Below are 18,748 nucleotides of genomic sequence, written 5' to 3' on the forward strand. Positions count from 1 at the left end.
GGGAGAAAAATACATGTGAATAAAAGAGTTGTTTAGAGAAGAGTAATTTAAACCTACCTACTGGTTGGTTACTTAGGTCAAATTCCAGCAGAAAGTCTTCTGCAAAGTCCTGGTTGTAGTGGACAGATGAATATGGGGCTGTGATGGGGCACCACTGTTTGTAAGAAGGACACGTGTTTCTGATGCTGATTTGAGAAGTGGAAGTAGCAGAACTTCCAGACTTGTCTGATGAGTGACCAATCCTTTTGTATTTATTTACTGTCTTTATCTGACTTTAAGGCTTGTAATTCTGTATTTGTGGTAGCACCCCACGGCCCATTTAGCCCTGGGGCACTACATGACATAGGGTGCGTCTACATGTGCTTTAATGCCCACCTAAACTTAATGCGTGTTATCTTAATGTGCATTAAGGTGATTTACATGTGCATCTGCTAATGTGCATTAACATGGGTGTGTAGATCTACTTGAAACTAAAGTTAGTTCCAAGTCAATGGGCATACGCTGCGTTAATGTGCATTAGCACATCTACACGTTCGCAAATGCGATTTAACTATTCATGCATAAATTTGATACCTGCTTTATGTAGGTATCAAATTCAGGCTCGAATAGCTTTAAATCACCATTTTTAAGGTGCATTAAGGGTGTGCACACGTAGACACATGCCCTTAAGATAAGGTGCTTGCAGGGAGGCAGTTAGACAGGCCAAAGCTACCATGGAGCTGAGGATGGCAACCCAAGTAAAAGACAACAAGAAATTGTTTTTTAGATATATAGGGAGTAAAAGAAAGGCCCAGGGAGGAATAGGACCCCTGCTAAATAGGTAGAAACAATTGGTGACAGACAGGGGGGACAAGGCTGAACTTCTCAATGAGTTCTTTGCCTCAGTGTTCCTAAGTGAGGGGCACGACAAGTCTCTCACTGGGGTTGTAGAAAGGCAGCAGCAAGGTGCCAGACTTCCATACGTAGACACTGAGACGGTGCAGAGTCACTTGGAAGAACTGGATGCCTTTAAGTCGGCAGGCCCGGATGAGCTCCATCCGAGGGTGCTGAAGGCACTGGCCGACATCATTGCAGAGCCACTGGTGGGAATATTTGAACGCTCGTGGCGCACGGGCCAAGTCCCGGAGGACTGGAAAAGGGCCAACGTGGTCCCCATTTTCAAAAAGGGGAGGAAGGAGGACCCGGGCAACTATAGGCCAGTCAGTCTCACCTCCATCTTGGCAAAGTCTTTGAAAAAATTATCAAGGCTCACATTTGTGAGAGCCCGGCAGGACAAATTATGCTGAGGGGAAATCAGCATGGGTTCGTGGCAGGCAGATCGTGCCTGACCAATCTAGTCTCTTTTTATGACCAGGTTACGAAACTCCTGGACACAGGAGGAGGGGTGGATGTCGTATACTTAGACTTCAGGAAGGCCTTCGATACGGTATCCCACCCCATACTGGTGAACAAGTTAAGAGGCTGTGACTTGGATGACTACACAGTCCGGTGGGTGGCGAATTGGCTGGAGGGTTGCACCCAGAGAGTCGTGGTGGATGGGTCGGTTTCGACCTGGAAGGGTGTGGGCAGTGGGGTCCCGCAGGGTTTGGTCCTTGGACCGATACTCTTTAACGTCTTCATCAGTGACTTGGACGAGGGAGTGAAGCATACTCTGTCCAAGTTTGCAGATGACACAAAGCTATGGGGAGATGTAGACACGCCGGAGGGCAGGGAACAATAGCAAGCAGATCTGGACAGGTTGGACAAGTGGGCAGAAAACAACAGAATGCAGTTCAACAAGGAGAAATGCAAAGTGCTGCATCTAGGGAGGAAAAATGTCCAGCACACCTACAGCCTAGGGAATGACCTGCTGGGTGGCACGGAAGTGGAAAGGGATCTTGGAGTCCTAGGACTCCAAGATGAACATGAGTCGGCAGTATGACAAAGCCATCAAAAAAGCCAATGGCACTTTATCGTGCATCAGCAGATGCATGACGAATAGGTCCAAGGAGGTGATACTTCCTCTCTATCGGGAGCTGGTCAGACCGCAGTTGGAGTACTGTGTGCAATTCTGGGTGCCACAATTCAAGAGGGATGCGGATAACCTGGAGAGGGTCCAGAGAAGGGCCACTCGTATGGTTAAGGGCCTGCAGACCAAGCCCTACGAGGAGAGACTAGAGAAACTGGACCTTTTCAGCCTCCGCAAGAGAAGGTTGAGAGGCGACCTTGTGGCCGCCTATAAGTTCATCATTGGGGCACAGAAGGGAATTGGTGAGTATTTATTCACCTAGGTGCCCCCGGGGGTTACAAGAAATAATGGCCACAAGCTAGCAGAGAGCAGATTTAGATTAGACATTAGGAAGAACTTCTTCACAGTTCGAGTGGCCAGGGTCTGGAACGGGCTCCCAAGGGAGGTGGTGCTCTCCCCTACCCTGGGGGTCTTTAAGAGGAGGTTAGATGAGCATCTAGCTGGGGTCATCTAGACCCAGCACTCTTTCCTGCTTATGCAGGGGGTTGGACTCGATGATCTATTGAGGTCCCTTCCGACCCTAACATCTATGAATCTATGAATCTATTAATGCGCCTTAAATTGGGCTAGTGCCCATTAAATGCACACATGTAGACATGCCCATAAACATACAGAAAGAGACAACCCCTGCTTTAGACAGTGCATAATTTATGACTTGTTCAGCGAAGAAGTAGTTATAAAGGCTAAGCAGAAAGGCAAGGGAAATGGGTACTTTAGGAGCACAGAGAAAATATTGTAAGCTTCTGTGTAATGAAGGAGGACTTCATGCTTGTAAAACTAACCTGTGTTTTTAGTAAGATATCAGTGTCATTGAGGATGAGAAGTCAAAGGCAGCCAGACCTAACGGTAGCCATATCATTCTTATGAAAGTGCCGTACCTTAACCACGCTAGCCCAGCACACTGCTACGCTCAGACAGATCTTGGATTTCTGATACCGAATAATCTCAACCAAAGCAAACATTGGCATTCCTGAAGGAGGGGGTCAATTTAAGCCAAATCATGGCTGTGCCCCACGTTACATAAGGCATGTAATCCTCTTAGCACCGATACCTAACACCTTCTGCCGACATAGATTTCAAAGGCAGCTGTAGGAGCATCTTTCAAAGCTGTATACATCTCTGGGAAGGAGTGCTGTCACTGTAGGAGAAAAAGGTTGCTCTAAAATGTTTATTTTCTCATTTAAGTTTTTAAGGAAAAGTTGTAACAGCAACAACCTTGGCACAAAACAATTTCCTGGGGAATAAATGGAGGGCTGGGTTTAATGATTCCTCAGCTTTGCCTCAAGCCATCATCTTTCCACTTGGTCATTAATCCCCAGCCAATGCCAAGGGCCTGTGATTGTTGTTGTATTTAATTCATGGAGGTTACACAGGCTACTTCCCAGGAAGATTTTCTAATGCAAATTCAGGAACAGGATTTAATTCTTTTCACTCTTTGTGGGAAATCTCCATCCCCCGGTATACGTGCCTGTATACCTTAAAAAAATACATTATTGCTCAGAAAGGGGAATTTAAGCAACAAAAATGTCTTTTCGTTCTTCTGAAACTCCCACTCATGAGGGTGTGGCTGGAGCTGGCTGTGTTGGTTGTACAGGTCTACATTTCACCAGCACTGAATTCCCATTTGTTTTTATTTTGTTTTAATAAACAGGGAATTGGATACTACTTCCCCTTGCCTCTCTAAATAGGGCAAAGATTGGATTTTATGTAGGGAGATATTGCAGGTTTCATTCTGCTATTGCTACGGTAAGTATTCTGGGCAGTGTCAAATGGATTAAAGATGAAGGCTATAATGGGTGAATTTCTGGTTGTACAGTAGAAAGGAAATAAGAAAAAGAGAGAATGAATCTTGAACAGGAAATTGCTGTATAAAGAATAACACAACCCCCCTCTGGGAACAAGGTCAAGAGCTAACCTTGACCACAGCAGTAACAAGATGGTAGCAGCAGGTTCCAGGGCTATTTAAAAGTACACGGCAATGCTACAGAACAGTATAGGGCTGGCAGAAGAACATCAGAGAATTTGTTGCACAACTGGTTCTTGTTTTTTCTGAAACTCTGTGACAGGAAAATGCCGTTACTAACTTTCGTTTCTTATTAAAGTCAGCTTAGGGTGTGGCTACAAGAGAGTTTTACAAAAAAAAGGTGGGTAGAAACTTCCTGCAGCCTCAGCTCTGAGAGAAAGCAAATACTTGAGACGGAGATTGTTGAGTTGAAGTCACAGCTCTTCACCAAAATCACTGAGCAAAAAGGTAAGGTAGAGATACATGCGGTATGTAGTGTTGGGGATTTATAGAGTGCTCATCACAATTTTTCTTTTCATCACCACTTTCCCCCTTTTGTGAATATGGAGAGGATAAAGTACAAAAAGAGGGTAATCCCCTGAAGAGAACATAAAGAGGATGTGTGTGTATGGGAATGTTTATGGGAAGAGTAAGAAATGCCATGAATAATTCGGTACTCATTTTTTAGAAGGAATAGTAACTGTATAATGTATTTATCCCAAGGAAAAATCTGCTATTCCAATTTATATCTGGAGTTCTTTGAAAACTTTTAGGGACCACGCTAAAATGCCAAAACTGGCTCCAGGCAAAAAAAGCCCCACTCCTGAAAGTACCAAGCAGAAGAAAGTTTCTCAGAGAAAGGCTGGATGTGGCAGAGACAAAACCACACAGTACAATGAGGAGCCAGATTGCCCAGGAGTTGTGGCTCATCCCCAGTTTCTATCAGAAGTAGCAGAATTTGCAGTCAGTACACCTGGACAAAAGCTGTGGGCACTGGTGTCTCCGAAGTCCTCAAAGCAGCTGTCAAAAAGTGACCCACAGCAGAGAAGAAGGAGCAAAGCTCCAGGTGAGTGTGAAGCTCCAGGTGAGTGCATTTTATTTCAGCTGGTTAATGTTGTTAAAGTTCCTGTAGAGGTGCTGCAAGCTTCCCAGGGTTTCCTTTTTTAAGGCAATGAATATCTCTGTGTATGTCACTTTCATCCAGAGATTTAACTGGAATCACCACTTTTTGTCTTCTCTCTCTCTCTCTCAGGCTGTCCTCAGATCAGCTTGTCAGAGGAAGAGTCTGGTGGATAGGCAAGCACAGCTCAATTAAGTCAGACAGCTGCAGTGACTGTGACTTGGGGAATCAGTGATGTGGCATTATCTTTTCTTTCTTCCCCTCTATTTCACCCCATAGAAAGGCAATCTTTCAAAACCTTTCATTAACACAAAGATTTCGACTTTCTAACAGTTGTTATATAGATTCTTGTGTTCTTATCCATGCAACTATTCCTATTGAAATTAGTGGACCTGTTCACGTCAGTAAGGAATTGTTGAGTCTGGAAGACATTTCACTGGACATACAGGGAGTTACCGGACATTGGAGCAGAAGCATGGTAACAGAGTAGTTCAAGTGTTTTTCTACAGCTTCGGTGAGCCCCACTATGTACTCAAACCAAAGGCTAGTTCCAGTCAACTCACTTGAATATAAGTTAAAGGTTATTCAGGATGGAGAGTCGAAGGAAATTATATAGTTTACTAGCTGCATCATTCCCTTGTGTGCCACTGGCAACAACAAAAAAATGCATCTTAACCATGTTGGCCTAATGGAACCAGAAAACTGAAAGGATTTTTTAATATTTAATGACAGAACCTGACAGACATTTTTGCTCAGATAGCACCTGTTGTTGAAAGATCCCACTGCTGCTGTTCTGGGGCCCTGAAATCCATTCCAGTTGTTATCTCCCTACGCTAAATAATAACAACCTAAATTATTCCTATTCTAGAGGTGTTTTTAGTTTGCCTATTGTGGATCCTGAATGTATAATCAGTGAAAATTATTACTTTTTCTCCCTGGAAATGTTGATGAAAATGCAAAAAACATAAAAATAAAAATTGAGAGCTTTGGTCAGCTTCCATTCATCACTGCTTGTGGAAGGACACAGCTATTATTTCTATTGTTATTGATGTTATTTCTCCTTTTAGCTAGACCTGTTCCTCACTAAGAGAAGCACAAGTGATTCTGAGATATACCTGCAATGATTTGTCAGTCTGTCTATGTAAGGGCAAAATATTCAACAGTAGCTTAACGAGGGGTTGGGGAGCGGGGCACCGGTCCCAGGCACTGATTCAGAGTGAACAGCAGAATGGCAGTCCCTAGGGAGTCTGCACTGCACTTGGGGGCAGGGAGATCACTTTGCAGCAGCAGTAGTTGGGATCTTTAAGTCTTTAGGGCAGGTAAGTCTGACACCTCCTACACACACTCTCCAGTGCTCAGCAACTCTACCACTTCTCTGGTATCTATGTCCAGAGAACGAAACACGCTAGCTATGCCTCTCATAACCAATATGTGTGTTTGACACTAGCAACAAAGTTAATATGTTGGAAATTCTCTAGGAGCCATATCTGAGGTGCCTGAAAAAGTGCCAGACAAAAGACAGAGTAAGCAAAGTATCAGGACTAATAAAAGCAAGCAAGAAGGAAATGCTCCTCAGAGAAAAGCCAGAGGAAGGCAAGGCAAAGGCACAGTGAATGAAGAGGGGATGGAAAGCTCAACATTTGCAGCTCCAGTGTCTGCACTAGACGTACCTGAATTTGAAGCCAGAAGAAAGTCAATTGGACAAGAAGCTCAAAGGCTCCAATCCCCAAAAAGACTCCTTGAGCGCTGCCCAAGAACGAAGCGGGCTCCATCTGCACAAAAAAAGAAAGAATCTGCAGGTTGGTACAAGTGATCACAGGATGCATGAGCTCATTGAAGAGAGTATCATGTTTCACAGTTTTTCACCTAAGGAGGTAAAGCAAAACCTCTCTTATTGCTGCTGTTATTGTTACTACTAAGGGATCCAATAAAGGGCCAGGCCTGTCGTGCTAGATACTGCACAAACAAGTAACAAGGAGACAGCTCTGGCCCTGGGGAGCTCACTGGTTTATGACAAGATGCAGCAAGTAGATGAATCAAACAGATGATGAAAAAGGTAACAGTAAAGAGAGCCCCTATTGTTAATAGGCAGCGGTAAGCCAAGGCTTCTTTCAATGAGAGATTGTCAAACAGTGGAAACAAAATGTCTCTGAAAGATTTCAAATAGTTTTCATTTTTCTGAGTTAAAAAAAAAGTCGTGTGTTGTTTATTCAACTACTTTGGAAAGACTTTATATAAAATTTTTGCATAATCAGTTTGGTTTCTGTGGTTAGTCCTTCACCGCACTTTTCCTTCCATTTCTACTCCTCCCCCTCATTTTTTCCCATTTTGCCACAGAAAAAGAATAGGGAGGGGAGGGCAGGAAGGAAAAAAGGGGCACACAGAAAAATTATACAGCAGATGCAAGCCTACATTAAAAAAATACCAGATTTACCCAAATTCAAGATGACTTTGAATTTAAGACAGCCGCCTGATAATTAGATTCTAGACATGAAAAGCTTCTACATTTGATATAATTTTCCATGTCTGGAATCTAATTACTGGGAATTACTAAATTCATCCCCCCACCACTGCAGTAGGGCAAGAAACAGTAGGGGGGAAGGTGGTAAAGCAGTCAAGTGGCTTGACCCATGCCTCTTGCCTCCTGCTGCTTGTCTCTTCTGCTACTTGCCTCCACTGCTGCCTGCTCTCCACTTGCACCCCCCACACCTTACCCACAACCATTTGCCCCCCCATCCCCGCCCACTCCAGTGCCAACCCCCTTACAAAGCCTGCACCCCTTGGCACCTCTCCCCACACCATTTGCACCCCCCTCCTGCCTGCCTCCTCCAGTGCTTTCCTCCCTGTGCCTGCACTCCCCGGTGCCTGCCCATTTGGCCCCGCAATGCCCATCCCCTGCATTGCCTATCCCCTACTGCTGGGTACCTGCCATCATAGCTGTGGCTCCAGCTCTGGGTCTGCTCCAGCAGTAGTGGCTTTGGCAGCTGCAGCTCTGGCCACAGGCCTGTTCCCAAGTCTAAACCAGAGCTGCTATCATTGCCACAATCACTGTTGTATGACTTGGCAAGGTCAGAGCCAACATGTGCTCCATGGCCCATGCCGTGGGCTAGTGGGCTAGAGTGATTTTAGAGCTGGAGCTGGAGCCAGAGCTGCAATGGGAGGGTGAGTGGGGTGGGGACACAGGCCGGGTGAGGAAGCAGAGGCTGCGGTAGACAGGTCTTGGGGGGGGAGGGGGGTGTCTACAGGGAAAAAAGAAATCTCATCTTGGAGATATATTTTTGAAATTACGTAGATTTCCAGTATTGAAAAATCTTTATTAATAACAAAACTGTTTCATTCAGAAGTGTCACCCAGATTTATTTCAACTTCTTTTTTGTGTAAGCAAATAGCTCTAGTGGTAATTGCCAAACATCCAGACAATAAAAGAACATCATTACCTAAAGAACTCAGGGCACATCTGAAACCACTGGATAAATGGGAGCTGAAGAGTTAGCTGGTAGAACAACGCTGCAGATGTACTTGCAGATCTGTTCCTCATCTTGTGAGGTGCTAAGATACCTTTGAAGTGCTGATCATTCCTCAGAGCTGCTGAGTATCCTAAACCCTTATTGAAGTGAGTGGGAGGTGTGGGAGCAGTGTTACCAAATTTGCCCATTACTTTGGGGTGTGCTCATTTATTAGGGATAGTTTCTAGGGTCTTGGTGATTCTGTCAATGTGCTGCTTGTGTTACTATACGGAGCTGTATTTCTCCCTTCTGCAAGCCCTCACCCCCAGTGGAGCTATCTTGCAGGACTCAATCTCAATGGGACTGGGTTCCTCCAGTCACCAAATCAGTCAGACACACAAACACACACAAATTAATGTGACATGCCTGACCTGGCCAGGCTGATCAGCATGGGCAGGCTGACACCCTCATATACCAAGAATCAGTTCATAAGAGCAACAATAAAATGCAGTCAGACACAAGCACACAGGTAAACAGAATCCCTCTGAATCCGGCTGGGTGTCCAGCTGACACCCTCATGGGCCAGCATTCAGTTCATAAGGGCACGTCTGAGTCAAACTGGGTCAATCAGCCTGTACAAGCTGATCCCCTTATGTGTTTCAAACTCAGCATGTCCCAATCTTTGGCCTCTTGATGAGCAGACCCCACAATAATTTGGGCTTCACAGGGATCTTTAGCTTAGGTAAAAGAAGCATTGCTGCAGAGCACGGGAGGAAAAAGAAGCAGAGAAGGAAAAATATACCCAATTACTACCAGTTTGACTATAAAAGTTATTTATTGCTAAGCATATGAAATATATAATAGTACTGGTAGTAATAGACATGCAAAAGAAAAACAAACACAAACAATGACAATACTACCCTGGTTTCACTAAGTATTTGGGGAAACTTAGCTCAAGCTTAACTGATACAGTTCAGGTTCAGAAGTTTATGCCTAGAGAGAAGAGAGAGAGAGAGCGAGCGCTGGGATCTCACCTAGTCCAAGGTACTCAGGCTGCAAAGGTGACAGGCACAGTCCGTAGCACAATCCTTGAAGAGAGAGATGATCTGCTCTTCCAGCGTCCCAAGAACGACAGGGGATGGTGTCAGCACAAGAGTTTTCTTCTTCTTTCCTTTTCTCCTTCTTTCCTCCTGCTTCTTCTTCTTTTTGCAGCACACACACTTACAGATTTTTATACCCTCAGTTCAGCTGCTTTGAAGCACACTCAGTAGTGTAAATCATTGTCTTTTCTATTGACAAGAGGTTATCTGGTATGGACCATCTCAGGAAACTGATTGATAATCAGGAAACACTTAAGATTAGGGAGTAACCCAAATACTTGGGAGCCAGCTTGAAATTCCTATGGATGGCAGATATACTGATGGGATATCTCATGGTTTCTTCAGGAACAATAGATAGCTTGCAGCATCAGGATTTTGGATTTTTACTTGTTGTGCACAAGCCTCATCTTAGCATGACTTTTCCAGATCTTACTATAGTCTTTTAACAGACTTAAGACAATTATTGGGGTGCTCATAACCTTTTGTGGAGAGGACTCCCACCAGTTGTCTCAGCAAAGATATGACAACACCTGGGATTAGGGCTCCAGCAGGCTGGATGCTGTGATGAACCCTTAACCATTGTTCAAATGTTGCCCATACCCCCTCTGACTCAGTCTCTTGCCTCAGCATTCCCTAACCCAGCAACCGAGTTTTAGTCAATCAAGTTTAAATAGGCCTCCCATAGTGGGACCGGGGAATGTACGGCCCGAGATGCCTATTAAACTTAGAGCTGTGTGTGTGTGTCTGGGGGGGGGGGAAAGTCCTTAGTAAATCCAGATTAGAACTGGTCTGATAAATGCTGAGCTGGGTGTGTGTGAACATGGGTTGATTAACATTTGAAGCACAGATTCCCCATCATGCAGTGCTCCCCTGCTTCTCTGGTCCCAGAATTCACTGCAGTCTCTGCTTCAGGCTTTCTGTTCTCCATCTCTCATGTAAATGAATGGTCATCTGGTTCCATCTCGGATGTAAATGAGACCTAGGGCAGTTGTTCACTCTTGTCACCCTTATCTGGAGAGTTTTAGGTGCGTCTCTCACTGCATCTTAATCAGTTTCGTTTAGGTAGAGGAGGGGAGCGGGGGGGATGAGTCCTTTGTGAGTCAGACAGACTGCATCCTGTGCCAGGGTTGCCCAAGAACACAGAGCTGAGACGTAACAGGAGTACGTAGGGGGATGTATTTTGAAAAAGTCAGAAAATACAGACTTACTTGGCCTTTAACTTTTGTTGTCTCTTAAATATTCCCTTTTAGGAGCAAGCCTTGGACAAGCCTATTCCAGACCTGCCCTTAGTGACTTATGTGATGGCTCAGAGGTGGCAGTAGCTACTCTCCCCAAGCCAAGCCAAGATGTCATTTTCCGCATTAAGGAGAGGGTAAAATCCCTTCCTCTGAAACATGATGAGAGAGCCAAGGCTGCTGGTATTATTAATGAGTTCATTGATTCATTCATTAGTTACCTGAAGAAGTGTGAGGAGAGGCCTTACTTTAAGGAGGTGACCAAGATGACCACAGGGAGCTACTACGAATTTGTGAAAGTGAGTAACTGCCCACTTGCTGAGGTAATGGGCACTGCTATTTTATCTAGTGCAAAATACAAATCAGCCATAAGTTTATTTTTACATAGTTTATATCTTTTTGCCCAATTAACTGGGGGCCAGAATCTGATAACTTTACTCACCTTACTCAAAAAGTGCTTTTGTATTTGACTAGTCAGTGACACCCCTTGAGGAATAATTTAGGGTACGCATTAATGTAAGTTAGAGTACCAGAATCTGAGCCTAAGGAATTAATTCAGTTCACATTCTAGATACCTTGTGCTGTTTTGTGGTTATTGGGATCCGTACACAATCATCTTTGTAACAACTAAATCAGTTATTTGTTAATTTGATAAATTATTCAAAGACATTTGATTTTTAAACCTGTGCCTTTAGATTACTATCATTGTAACTGTTTATGTTATATATTGTAATGTGCTTTCAGAAGTTAACTTATTATTATTCCTTTTTATTTTACACTGCATAACATCTTCCCACAAAGAGGTTCAAAATGTGTCACAGACTGGGTGTGCCTACACGTGCTCCCAATGTGCGGTTGGTATTGCACAGTACTCACCGGTATTGCGCAGTCCCAGCAGCACACAGGTTGTTTCAGACCCTACTGTGCAGTAGCAACAAGTTATTGTGCAGTAGCAGCAGCATCATGGTTAGTGCCCACCAGCGCTACATCACTGTAGTGACAAGCTATATCACTGTAGCTTTTCACCATGGTGACGTAGTGTCTTTTGTAGACCCTCCCAGTGTGGTTCAGATCCTCAGCTTGTCTACATGATGGACCTTGGTTGACTTTAGTACTTGATCATACTATACAAGTATCAAGCCTATATGTATATAGTCATGTGCACACATGTATGCACACGTGTGTATGCATGCATACACACACACAAAGTATGCTATCGAATAACAGCCTCTTAAGAGAAATAGGTGGCAGGTGTTTATTGGCACCCACTGTACTTCCAAACAGCAGTGTAGAATTAAAACACAACTATATCTAGCTGAAATTCAATGGCGTTTTAGAGATGCAGGTGCAATTACTGAGATTGAGCTAGGACCAGGACATTGTGTCTAATACCCAGCTCATACAAAACTAGCAGCTCTATCAGTATAATAACCCACATATTATCTTAAAGCAGTGGTTTAGTGTCAGCTTTGCAGAGAAAAACCTCATTGAAGCACATCCAGAGCTGAATTACATCTTGGGCAGCTACATGCTGGCAGTCAAAAGAGACTTCAAGCTGCTCTAAGTGAGCTGGCATGGAGCCAATGTGGCCAGCTCAGTGCCATCCACCTTGGCCATATAATGCAGTGTACCAGAGGTGTTTCTGGGCTTGAGGATTAGGGAGATACGTGGCCAGCATGCAATGTACTTTGGCGATATCTACCAGCACAATAGCTCCTAAGGGGGTCATTACAAATCAACCTAACTCAGAGCTGTTGACTTATGCCAGGGACTAAACTTGCTCCTGGCAGCCCCTAACATCAGTCGAGAAGAAAGATTGTACATGCTAGTATTCAGGCCATTATTCATTATACAGGACTCCTGTGACATATTCTCATTAAACCCAAGAAGCCTACGCAGAAGTATTAGGCACAGCCCATGTTACTATTAAGAGCCATGAACAGGCAGGACCCTCCTTTCATTCTGTTGCTGCTGCTTATATAGTTATTTAATTAATCCTAAAGCTGATAGCTGATGCCTTTCTGTAGGTTGCTCACCCTGACGAGTTTGACGTGATGCTCTCTCTGCCAGTTCCCAAATATGTTCGTTATGAAGAGATAGCTGGCTATACTGGCCTCTATTACAAAGTTACCTTGGAGAGAAACACCCGGAGCTTTCCCACCCCTTTTCTGCTGGATGATAGAAGTACTGTGTCTCCTGTGAAAGTCCTAGAGGAGTTCAGGAAACATGTCAATCAGTTCATCAACTCACACTACCAAGGTAAACAAGAGCTTTAACACCCTTTCAGTATTAATAATTAAGTATTATTGTGAACAAATGCATCATGTATGAAAGGGAGGGATGCAAAAACACTGCCTTGAGCTAAGCAAATTTCATTCTCCATCCCCTCCCTGGCTCAGCTAGTTTAATCTGAATCTGTATTTCCCCTAGTATTTAGACCTGGGTCTCCCCTCCCCCAAATCATTCTGCTGATATCTCTCAGTCCTAACTTGCAGTACTCCCTGCTCCAACTCTTGAACTTGCTTGAATAGCAACTACCAACCATAGCATGAATATAAAATAAGGGTGGTGGAACAAACATGGTCTTGTTTTTCATGAGAATGCTGTTTGATGTATAAAGATAGATGTGCTGATACAATATGCTAGCCTTCATGAAATATTTGATTTAGTACCACGTGATATCTAGAGCCACCGGATTATTTAATCTAGAGAAGAAAAGACTGAGTGTGGATTTCATAATGATCTTCAAATACCTGAAGAGTAATTATAAAGAGGATGGAGATAGACCATTCTTTGTGGCCACTGGGAACAGGAAAAGGAGTAGTGGCCTGAAATTGCAACAAAAGAAATTTGGTTGGAGATTAGGAAGAACTTTCTTACTATGAAGGTGGTTAAGTACTAGAACAGGCTAGTTAAAGAGACTATGGAATCTCCATCCTTGGACATTTTTAAGAGCAGGTTAGACAAACACTTGATTAGCATAATTTAGGCAGGGATAATCTTGTTTTGAGCAGGGGATTGGACTAGATGACCTCTTGGTGTCCCTCCCAACCCTACTATTCTAAGATTCTGTGACATGATAATTAAAAATTATGCAAAAATAATGTAGCACATATTAAATGGATTAAAACTGCCTGACTGATACCAGAAAGTAACTGTAAATAATAATCTACAAGGGGCATGTCTAGTGGTGTTTCATGGGGATTATCTGTTGGCCCACCACAATGTAAAAGCTTTATAAATGATCTGGAAGAAAATACAAAATCATTACTTGTAAAATTGACTGATGACACAAGAATTAGCAGAGAGTTAAATAACAATAAGGTCAGACCAATTCTACAGAACAAGCTATATTACTTGATAGCAGGGACTGCTTGACCAATATGTGATTTAATTTATAGTCTATGCAAAATCATACATCTGGTAAACCAAGAATGCAGGTTAAGGAATCACATTATTTTAGGTAACCGAACATGACTTAGGAGTCACAATGCATAATTGGCTCAAAAAGAGCTCCTAGTGTGAGACTGTGCCTAATAGTTCTATTGTAATTCTTGGATGTGAAATGTAAGACTACTGAATGGGAACAGGGATGTGAACTCAATGATTGTATAAAGTGATTCACTGAAATCAAACCTTGGATGTTACCATTAGATGTATCTAGGAGTCAAAATCTGAACCGAGATCAAAGCACTACACCGCTTAGGTTTGTTAATGTGGCATTAAGGAATGGTTTCCTGAGACTTACCTCAGCCTGGGGAATATTATAAGCTTTCAGATTCCTTCTTTGGTTTGCATAGACCTGTATTGGTGGTGGAATAGAGATGTCCCACATGATTTGCTTGTAATTATGTCTCTTTGGCCTTTACAGTGTATTTCTCTCTTTTCCTTTTGGCTTCTCAGTACGTTTCCCAGGGTGGAATATGAAGCCACAGAGGAAGAAACCCAACTGCCCAGCAGTTACTGTAATGGTACTAGATGATAAAGGTAGTGAGGTGATATCTATGGATCTTGTTCCTGCTCTGGAAATTTCAGCCTCGTGGCCTGTTTCATGTGGTGTAGGGAAGGATGTTGAAAAGTGGCTGGGGAAGAAAAGCATGCGATGGAGGAATAAGTCCTTTTATTTTGTTGCCAAGCAGCCACCTGGGGAAGATAACAAAGGTAATTTAATTCCCTTTCCTAACTAACTGCCTACCTCAGCAGATACCCTCATTTAAGTGATGGGACTAGAACTGAGTTTATAACCTAGCTGTCTGCGAGAGGAGCACAAAACATTGCAGAACCAAACTCTACCCAGTTTGTCTGTCTCCCATGAGAACTGGACTATACTCATTATATTGTGACATCTGTGACATATCTGACATCTTCTGTAAATGTAGGAAAAGTGCCCTTCTAAGGACTTATGGCCAGACCTTTATCACTTTTCTTCCTGCACTAATTTCCTGTTTAAAAAATTGCCAAGAATAACTTTAAATTATTTAACTTTAAATACCTCTTAAATGTTTAAGTAACCTTAATTAAGCCTTGGACTGAAAGTATTTCAAACATGCACACCGATAGACAGCCTGGCATTGAGATGGCTGCATTGTTATATATGTCCTATATTGCAGAGACCTGGAGAATTTCTTTTTCTCATATTGAAAAGAAGATTTTGAATAACCATGGCAACACTAAAACGTGCTGTGAATCTTATGGCACCAAGTGCTGCAGGTATGTAAATCTAGGGATCAAGCATGGGTCCAACTGAGGATGTATCTCCTGCCCCTTGGGTTAGTACAGGTGAAATCAACATCCACACGAGGGCAGGATGAATATTTTTAAGAAATAATTTATTCTACAGATTACACCTCCTTTCTGATTCACATATTGTTCATGGACAGAGTGTGACATTTTCCCCTTGATTTACTTTTTATTTAAAATGAGTCAGTGAAAAACGTTGTCCTGTCATTAATGAGTTATTTGCTTTGAATATCCAATGTTTAAAATTAAAGTGTTCTTGATTTGACACACAGACCACATGGTAAGACTTCCTTAGCTAGACTGGATAAGTGTACCCCTGTCCACAGCTGTCCACTATGAACACAAATATAACTTAAGACCTCTGAGCAGCACTTATGGAAAACATTCTTGCCATAGAAGGCCTGAGCACCTCCTATTTACCATAAAGGATCTTAAACATACTCTTCCAGCTTCTTTCCCCTGCAAACTTATGTTGACCTCTAGAATGAATCAGGAGTAATGTGTGGGGTGATGGCAAGTTCTCTCCTCAATTACACATTGTGAATCTAGAGTAATTTTCTGGTTTGCTTCAGAGGAGTTATTTTGGATTTTTTTCTGGTTTAAATGAGCTCATAATTTTGCACATTCTGTCTGAATTACTTAAAAAGATAGGAGTTCCCTGTGGTTCAGTGGAAGAATCCTTGTCTACCACAGAGGAGACCTGGGTTTGATTCTCAGACACTTATACAGCTACAGCTATGGAGGCACCAAACATTGGACTCAGTCTGCTCTTCGGATTCTGTCTCAGTGGCCTAAAGGGAGGATGGAAGGTCTGGGCAGTAGGGGTGTGCAAAACAGGCCATATTTCATTTGGATTTGGCCTGAATTGAGGAGAATGATTCGATTAGTTGATTTGGATCACTTTCCCTGTTTGATTCGGCTGAATTCAAATCTGAAGATTTGTTGCTGATTTGGAGAATCAGCGGTTTAGCCATAGACACAGCTTTAAATTTTTTTTACATACCTTGAGGTACCAGGTGTGGCTCATGAATGCTGAGATGGTAGGGTGGGTAGAGCATCCCACAGGCGTGCAGGGGCCCCCCACATGCTCCCCAAGTACTTCCAGTCCACTTCCACATCCACCGCCGAGCGCACAGGGCGCCCTTCCTGCGCCCCCTCCAGCTCAGCAATCAGCCATGGGGTGGGGCCCCCGGGTGCCCCTCCAGATCCAGGAGGCACCAGTTGCTAAGCCGGGAGGGTGCGATGGGGCCTCCCTGTGCACTCCCTGGCAGACCTGGAAGTGGACTAGAAGTGCTTCTGGTCCACTTCTGCATCAGCTGCCAAGCACGCTGAGGACTCCCCTGCACTCCTGTGGGATGCTCCATCTGCCCCAGAATCACAGCACTCATGAACTGCCTGCTACCTTGACGTATGTAGAAACAACATTTAAAGCTGTGTCTGTGTCTGAATCATAAATCTTTCCAAGTCTCTCTTAATCAATTCGGAGGGTTCTGATTCAATTTGGAGAAATTAAAGGGTCTCCTGATTCAATTCAGATTTGGCAATTTGGCCACTGAATCACGCCGAATCTCCTCTGAATTGAATCAGTGATTGAAGCTTCACACAGCCCTACTGGGCAGCCTCCACTCCTCCAAAAATTCCTGCCCAGGCATATGCATCGAAGGTCTGGGTGGCCCTCATACATACACCATGATCCAGGAGGATCGATGGTTGCCATTCAAAAAGATAAATATCTGGAACTACATTTTAAATGTGTAATACCATATTTTAAAAAGCATTAGGTCTCCTTAAGGTATTGTGATTTGGTTAGTGGGGAATAATGAAAAATAACAATGACTATGAATAAAGTTTAAACTTTCCCCCCCATATAGAAAAATATGTATTCGGCTGCTGAAGAGCCTTATTTCAGAATTGAAGAAACAGTATCCTCGGCAGTTAAGTCACATGTGCTCCTACTATGCCAAGACCTCTTTTCTTCATACTCTGACACAGGTAAAGGACGACTCAGACTGGAAACCCTCTGATGTTGTCAACTGTTTTCTCAGGGTCCTAGATGATTTCATTCAACATGTGGAAAATGCAAGCTTGTCCCATTTTTTTATTCCAAACTGCAACTTGTTCACAAGCGTCCCTCCCAAGGAGCTGAAATTCCTTCTAGACCGGTTACAAGAGCAGAAAAATAATGGGTTGCCAGCATTTGCAACTCATGAGGAATAGTTTCTTTCCCATTTTTCTGCACATGGATTTGCTACTGAAATGCATAGAAACAATAGCTTTGTTAGTGTTAGATGAATCCTGCTAGCTTTCTTGTGTTTTTATATAATCCTTTTTTCTGTCTAGATCAGGGAAAATCAGTCAATATGGAATTTAGAAATAATTTCCTGTATTTTCTTTATAGTTAGAATGGATTAGGTTGATTGTAGGATCAGATAGTAAAAGGTTAGAGTTTGGGGGCATCCCTTAAAATATGTTGTGAATGTGAGACCTTGGAGTCAATCCTGTGGCTACAGGAAAAACTGAAAGTTCCATTTTGCATTAGTTTTCCATGACTGTTAATAAAAAGATTTTGTTTCTTTCTCATTCAAGAACTGTTGTGGTCTGGTGAACCCCAAAAAATGTTACAGTGACTATTCTTTATTCAATACCATTACTGAACCTGGTTGTGTGGGACATCTTCTGAGAGATACCTCTTACAAGGGGTTGTTCAAAGGGCAAAAGGGGGGCAATTCGAACCACCTTTGAACTGCTAGATTCTGCCTGTGCTGGGATCTGAAACAGCCTCTGGTATAACCTAGAGTGCTCTTCGAGGATCTTACATCTGTCTCTTTACAATGACCAAATAGTTCCATGCATGCCATTCTGACCCTCACTTACTCTTCTCTCTCAACCCCCCTCTACTCCTTAGCCTTGTGGTGACAAGGAAGGGTTAATATAGGCCCATGCGTGCCAGTCCTAAATGCCTCCTGCTCATTGTGAAAGGTCTAACTCATTCTGGAGTCCATGACAGCTTCCGGAGCAGCCCAGAATTAGGAACTCATGAAGGTGACCATGAAAATTAAGATAACTGGTGCCTTTTTCTCCTGAAGCACAGCTCTTGAGAAGCACAGCACAGGATCTGGCCCAATACTTTCTACTTCTAGATATTCCATTCCATACCACTGGGCATTTTTACATGTGCTCTGGGGTGGGTGGCTGGAGGTAGGGTGTATGCTTTCTTATAGCCGCTCTTGGGAGCCATTCTAATTAAAGCACCTGCAGTGTCTCATGTATTCAGTATCTCACACTTCAAAAGGGCAGAGGAGACACTTTAGTTAAA

General features: G+C 43.3%; 1 protein-coding gene across 2 annotated transcripts; it reads left to right on the plus strand.

Moving 5' to 3' along the window:
• The first annotated feature begins 2,305 nt into the window (after nucleotides 1–2,305).
• Nucleotides 2,306–18,012, plus strand: LOC102576030 (cyclic GMP-AMP synthase). 2 transcript variants are annotated; one of them, XM_006275574.4, is made up of 8 exons: nucleotides 2,306–4,259; nucleotides 4,565–4,875; nucleotides 6,390–6,710; nucleotides 10,708–10,991; nucleotides 12,720–12,951; nucleotides 14,596–14,853; nucleotides 15,303–15,402; nucleotides 17,304–18,012. In XM_006275574.4, the coding sequence occupies exons 2-8, from the start codon at nucleotides 4,578–4,580 to the stop codon at nucleotides 17,647–17,649; spliced, it is 1,839 nt and encodes a 612-aa protein (XP_006275636.1). In that variant the 5' UTR covers nucleotides 2,306–4,259; nucleotides 4,565–4,577; the 3' UTR covers nucleotides 17,650–18,012. The 2 variants fall into 2 exon arrangements, with proteins under 2 accessions (XP_006275636.1, XP_019334409.1); XM_019478864.2 differs by having other exon boundaries at nucleotides 4,565–4,857.
• Nucleotides 18,013–18,748: the final 736 nt, after the last annotated feature.

The sequence above is a fragment of the Alligator mississippiensis genome, chromosome 2 (genome assembly GCF_030867095.1).
Source record: "Alligator mississippiensis isolate rAllMis1 chromosome 2, rAllMis1, whole genome shotgun sequence".
Taxonomy (NCBI): Eukaryota; Metazoa; Chordata; order Crocodylia; family Alligatoridae; genus Alligator; species Alligator mississippiensis.

Bases quoted from the DNA above. Each gene is read 5' to 3' on its own strand.
- LOC102576030 (XM_006275574.4), top strand. From the start codon at position 4,578: ATGCCAAAACTGGCTCCAGGCAAAAAAAGCCCCACTCCTGAAAGTACC. The intron at 6,711-10,707 runs GTTGGTACAAGT...ATTCCCTTTTAG, and splicing joins AAAAAAGAAAGAATCTGCAG to GAGCAAGCCTTGGACAAGCC. The intron at 15,403-17,303 runs GTATGTAAATCT...CCCCCCATATAG, and splicing joins TATGGCACCAAGTGCTGCAG to AAAAATATGTATTCGGCTGC.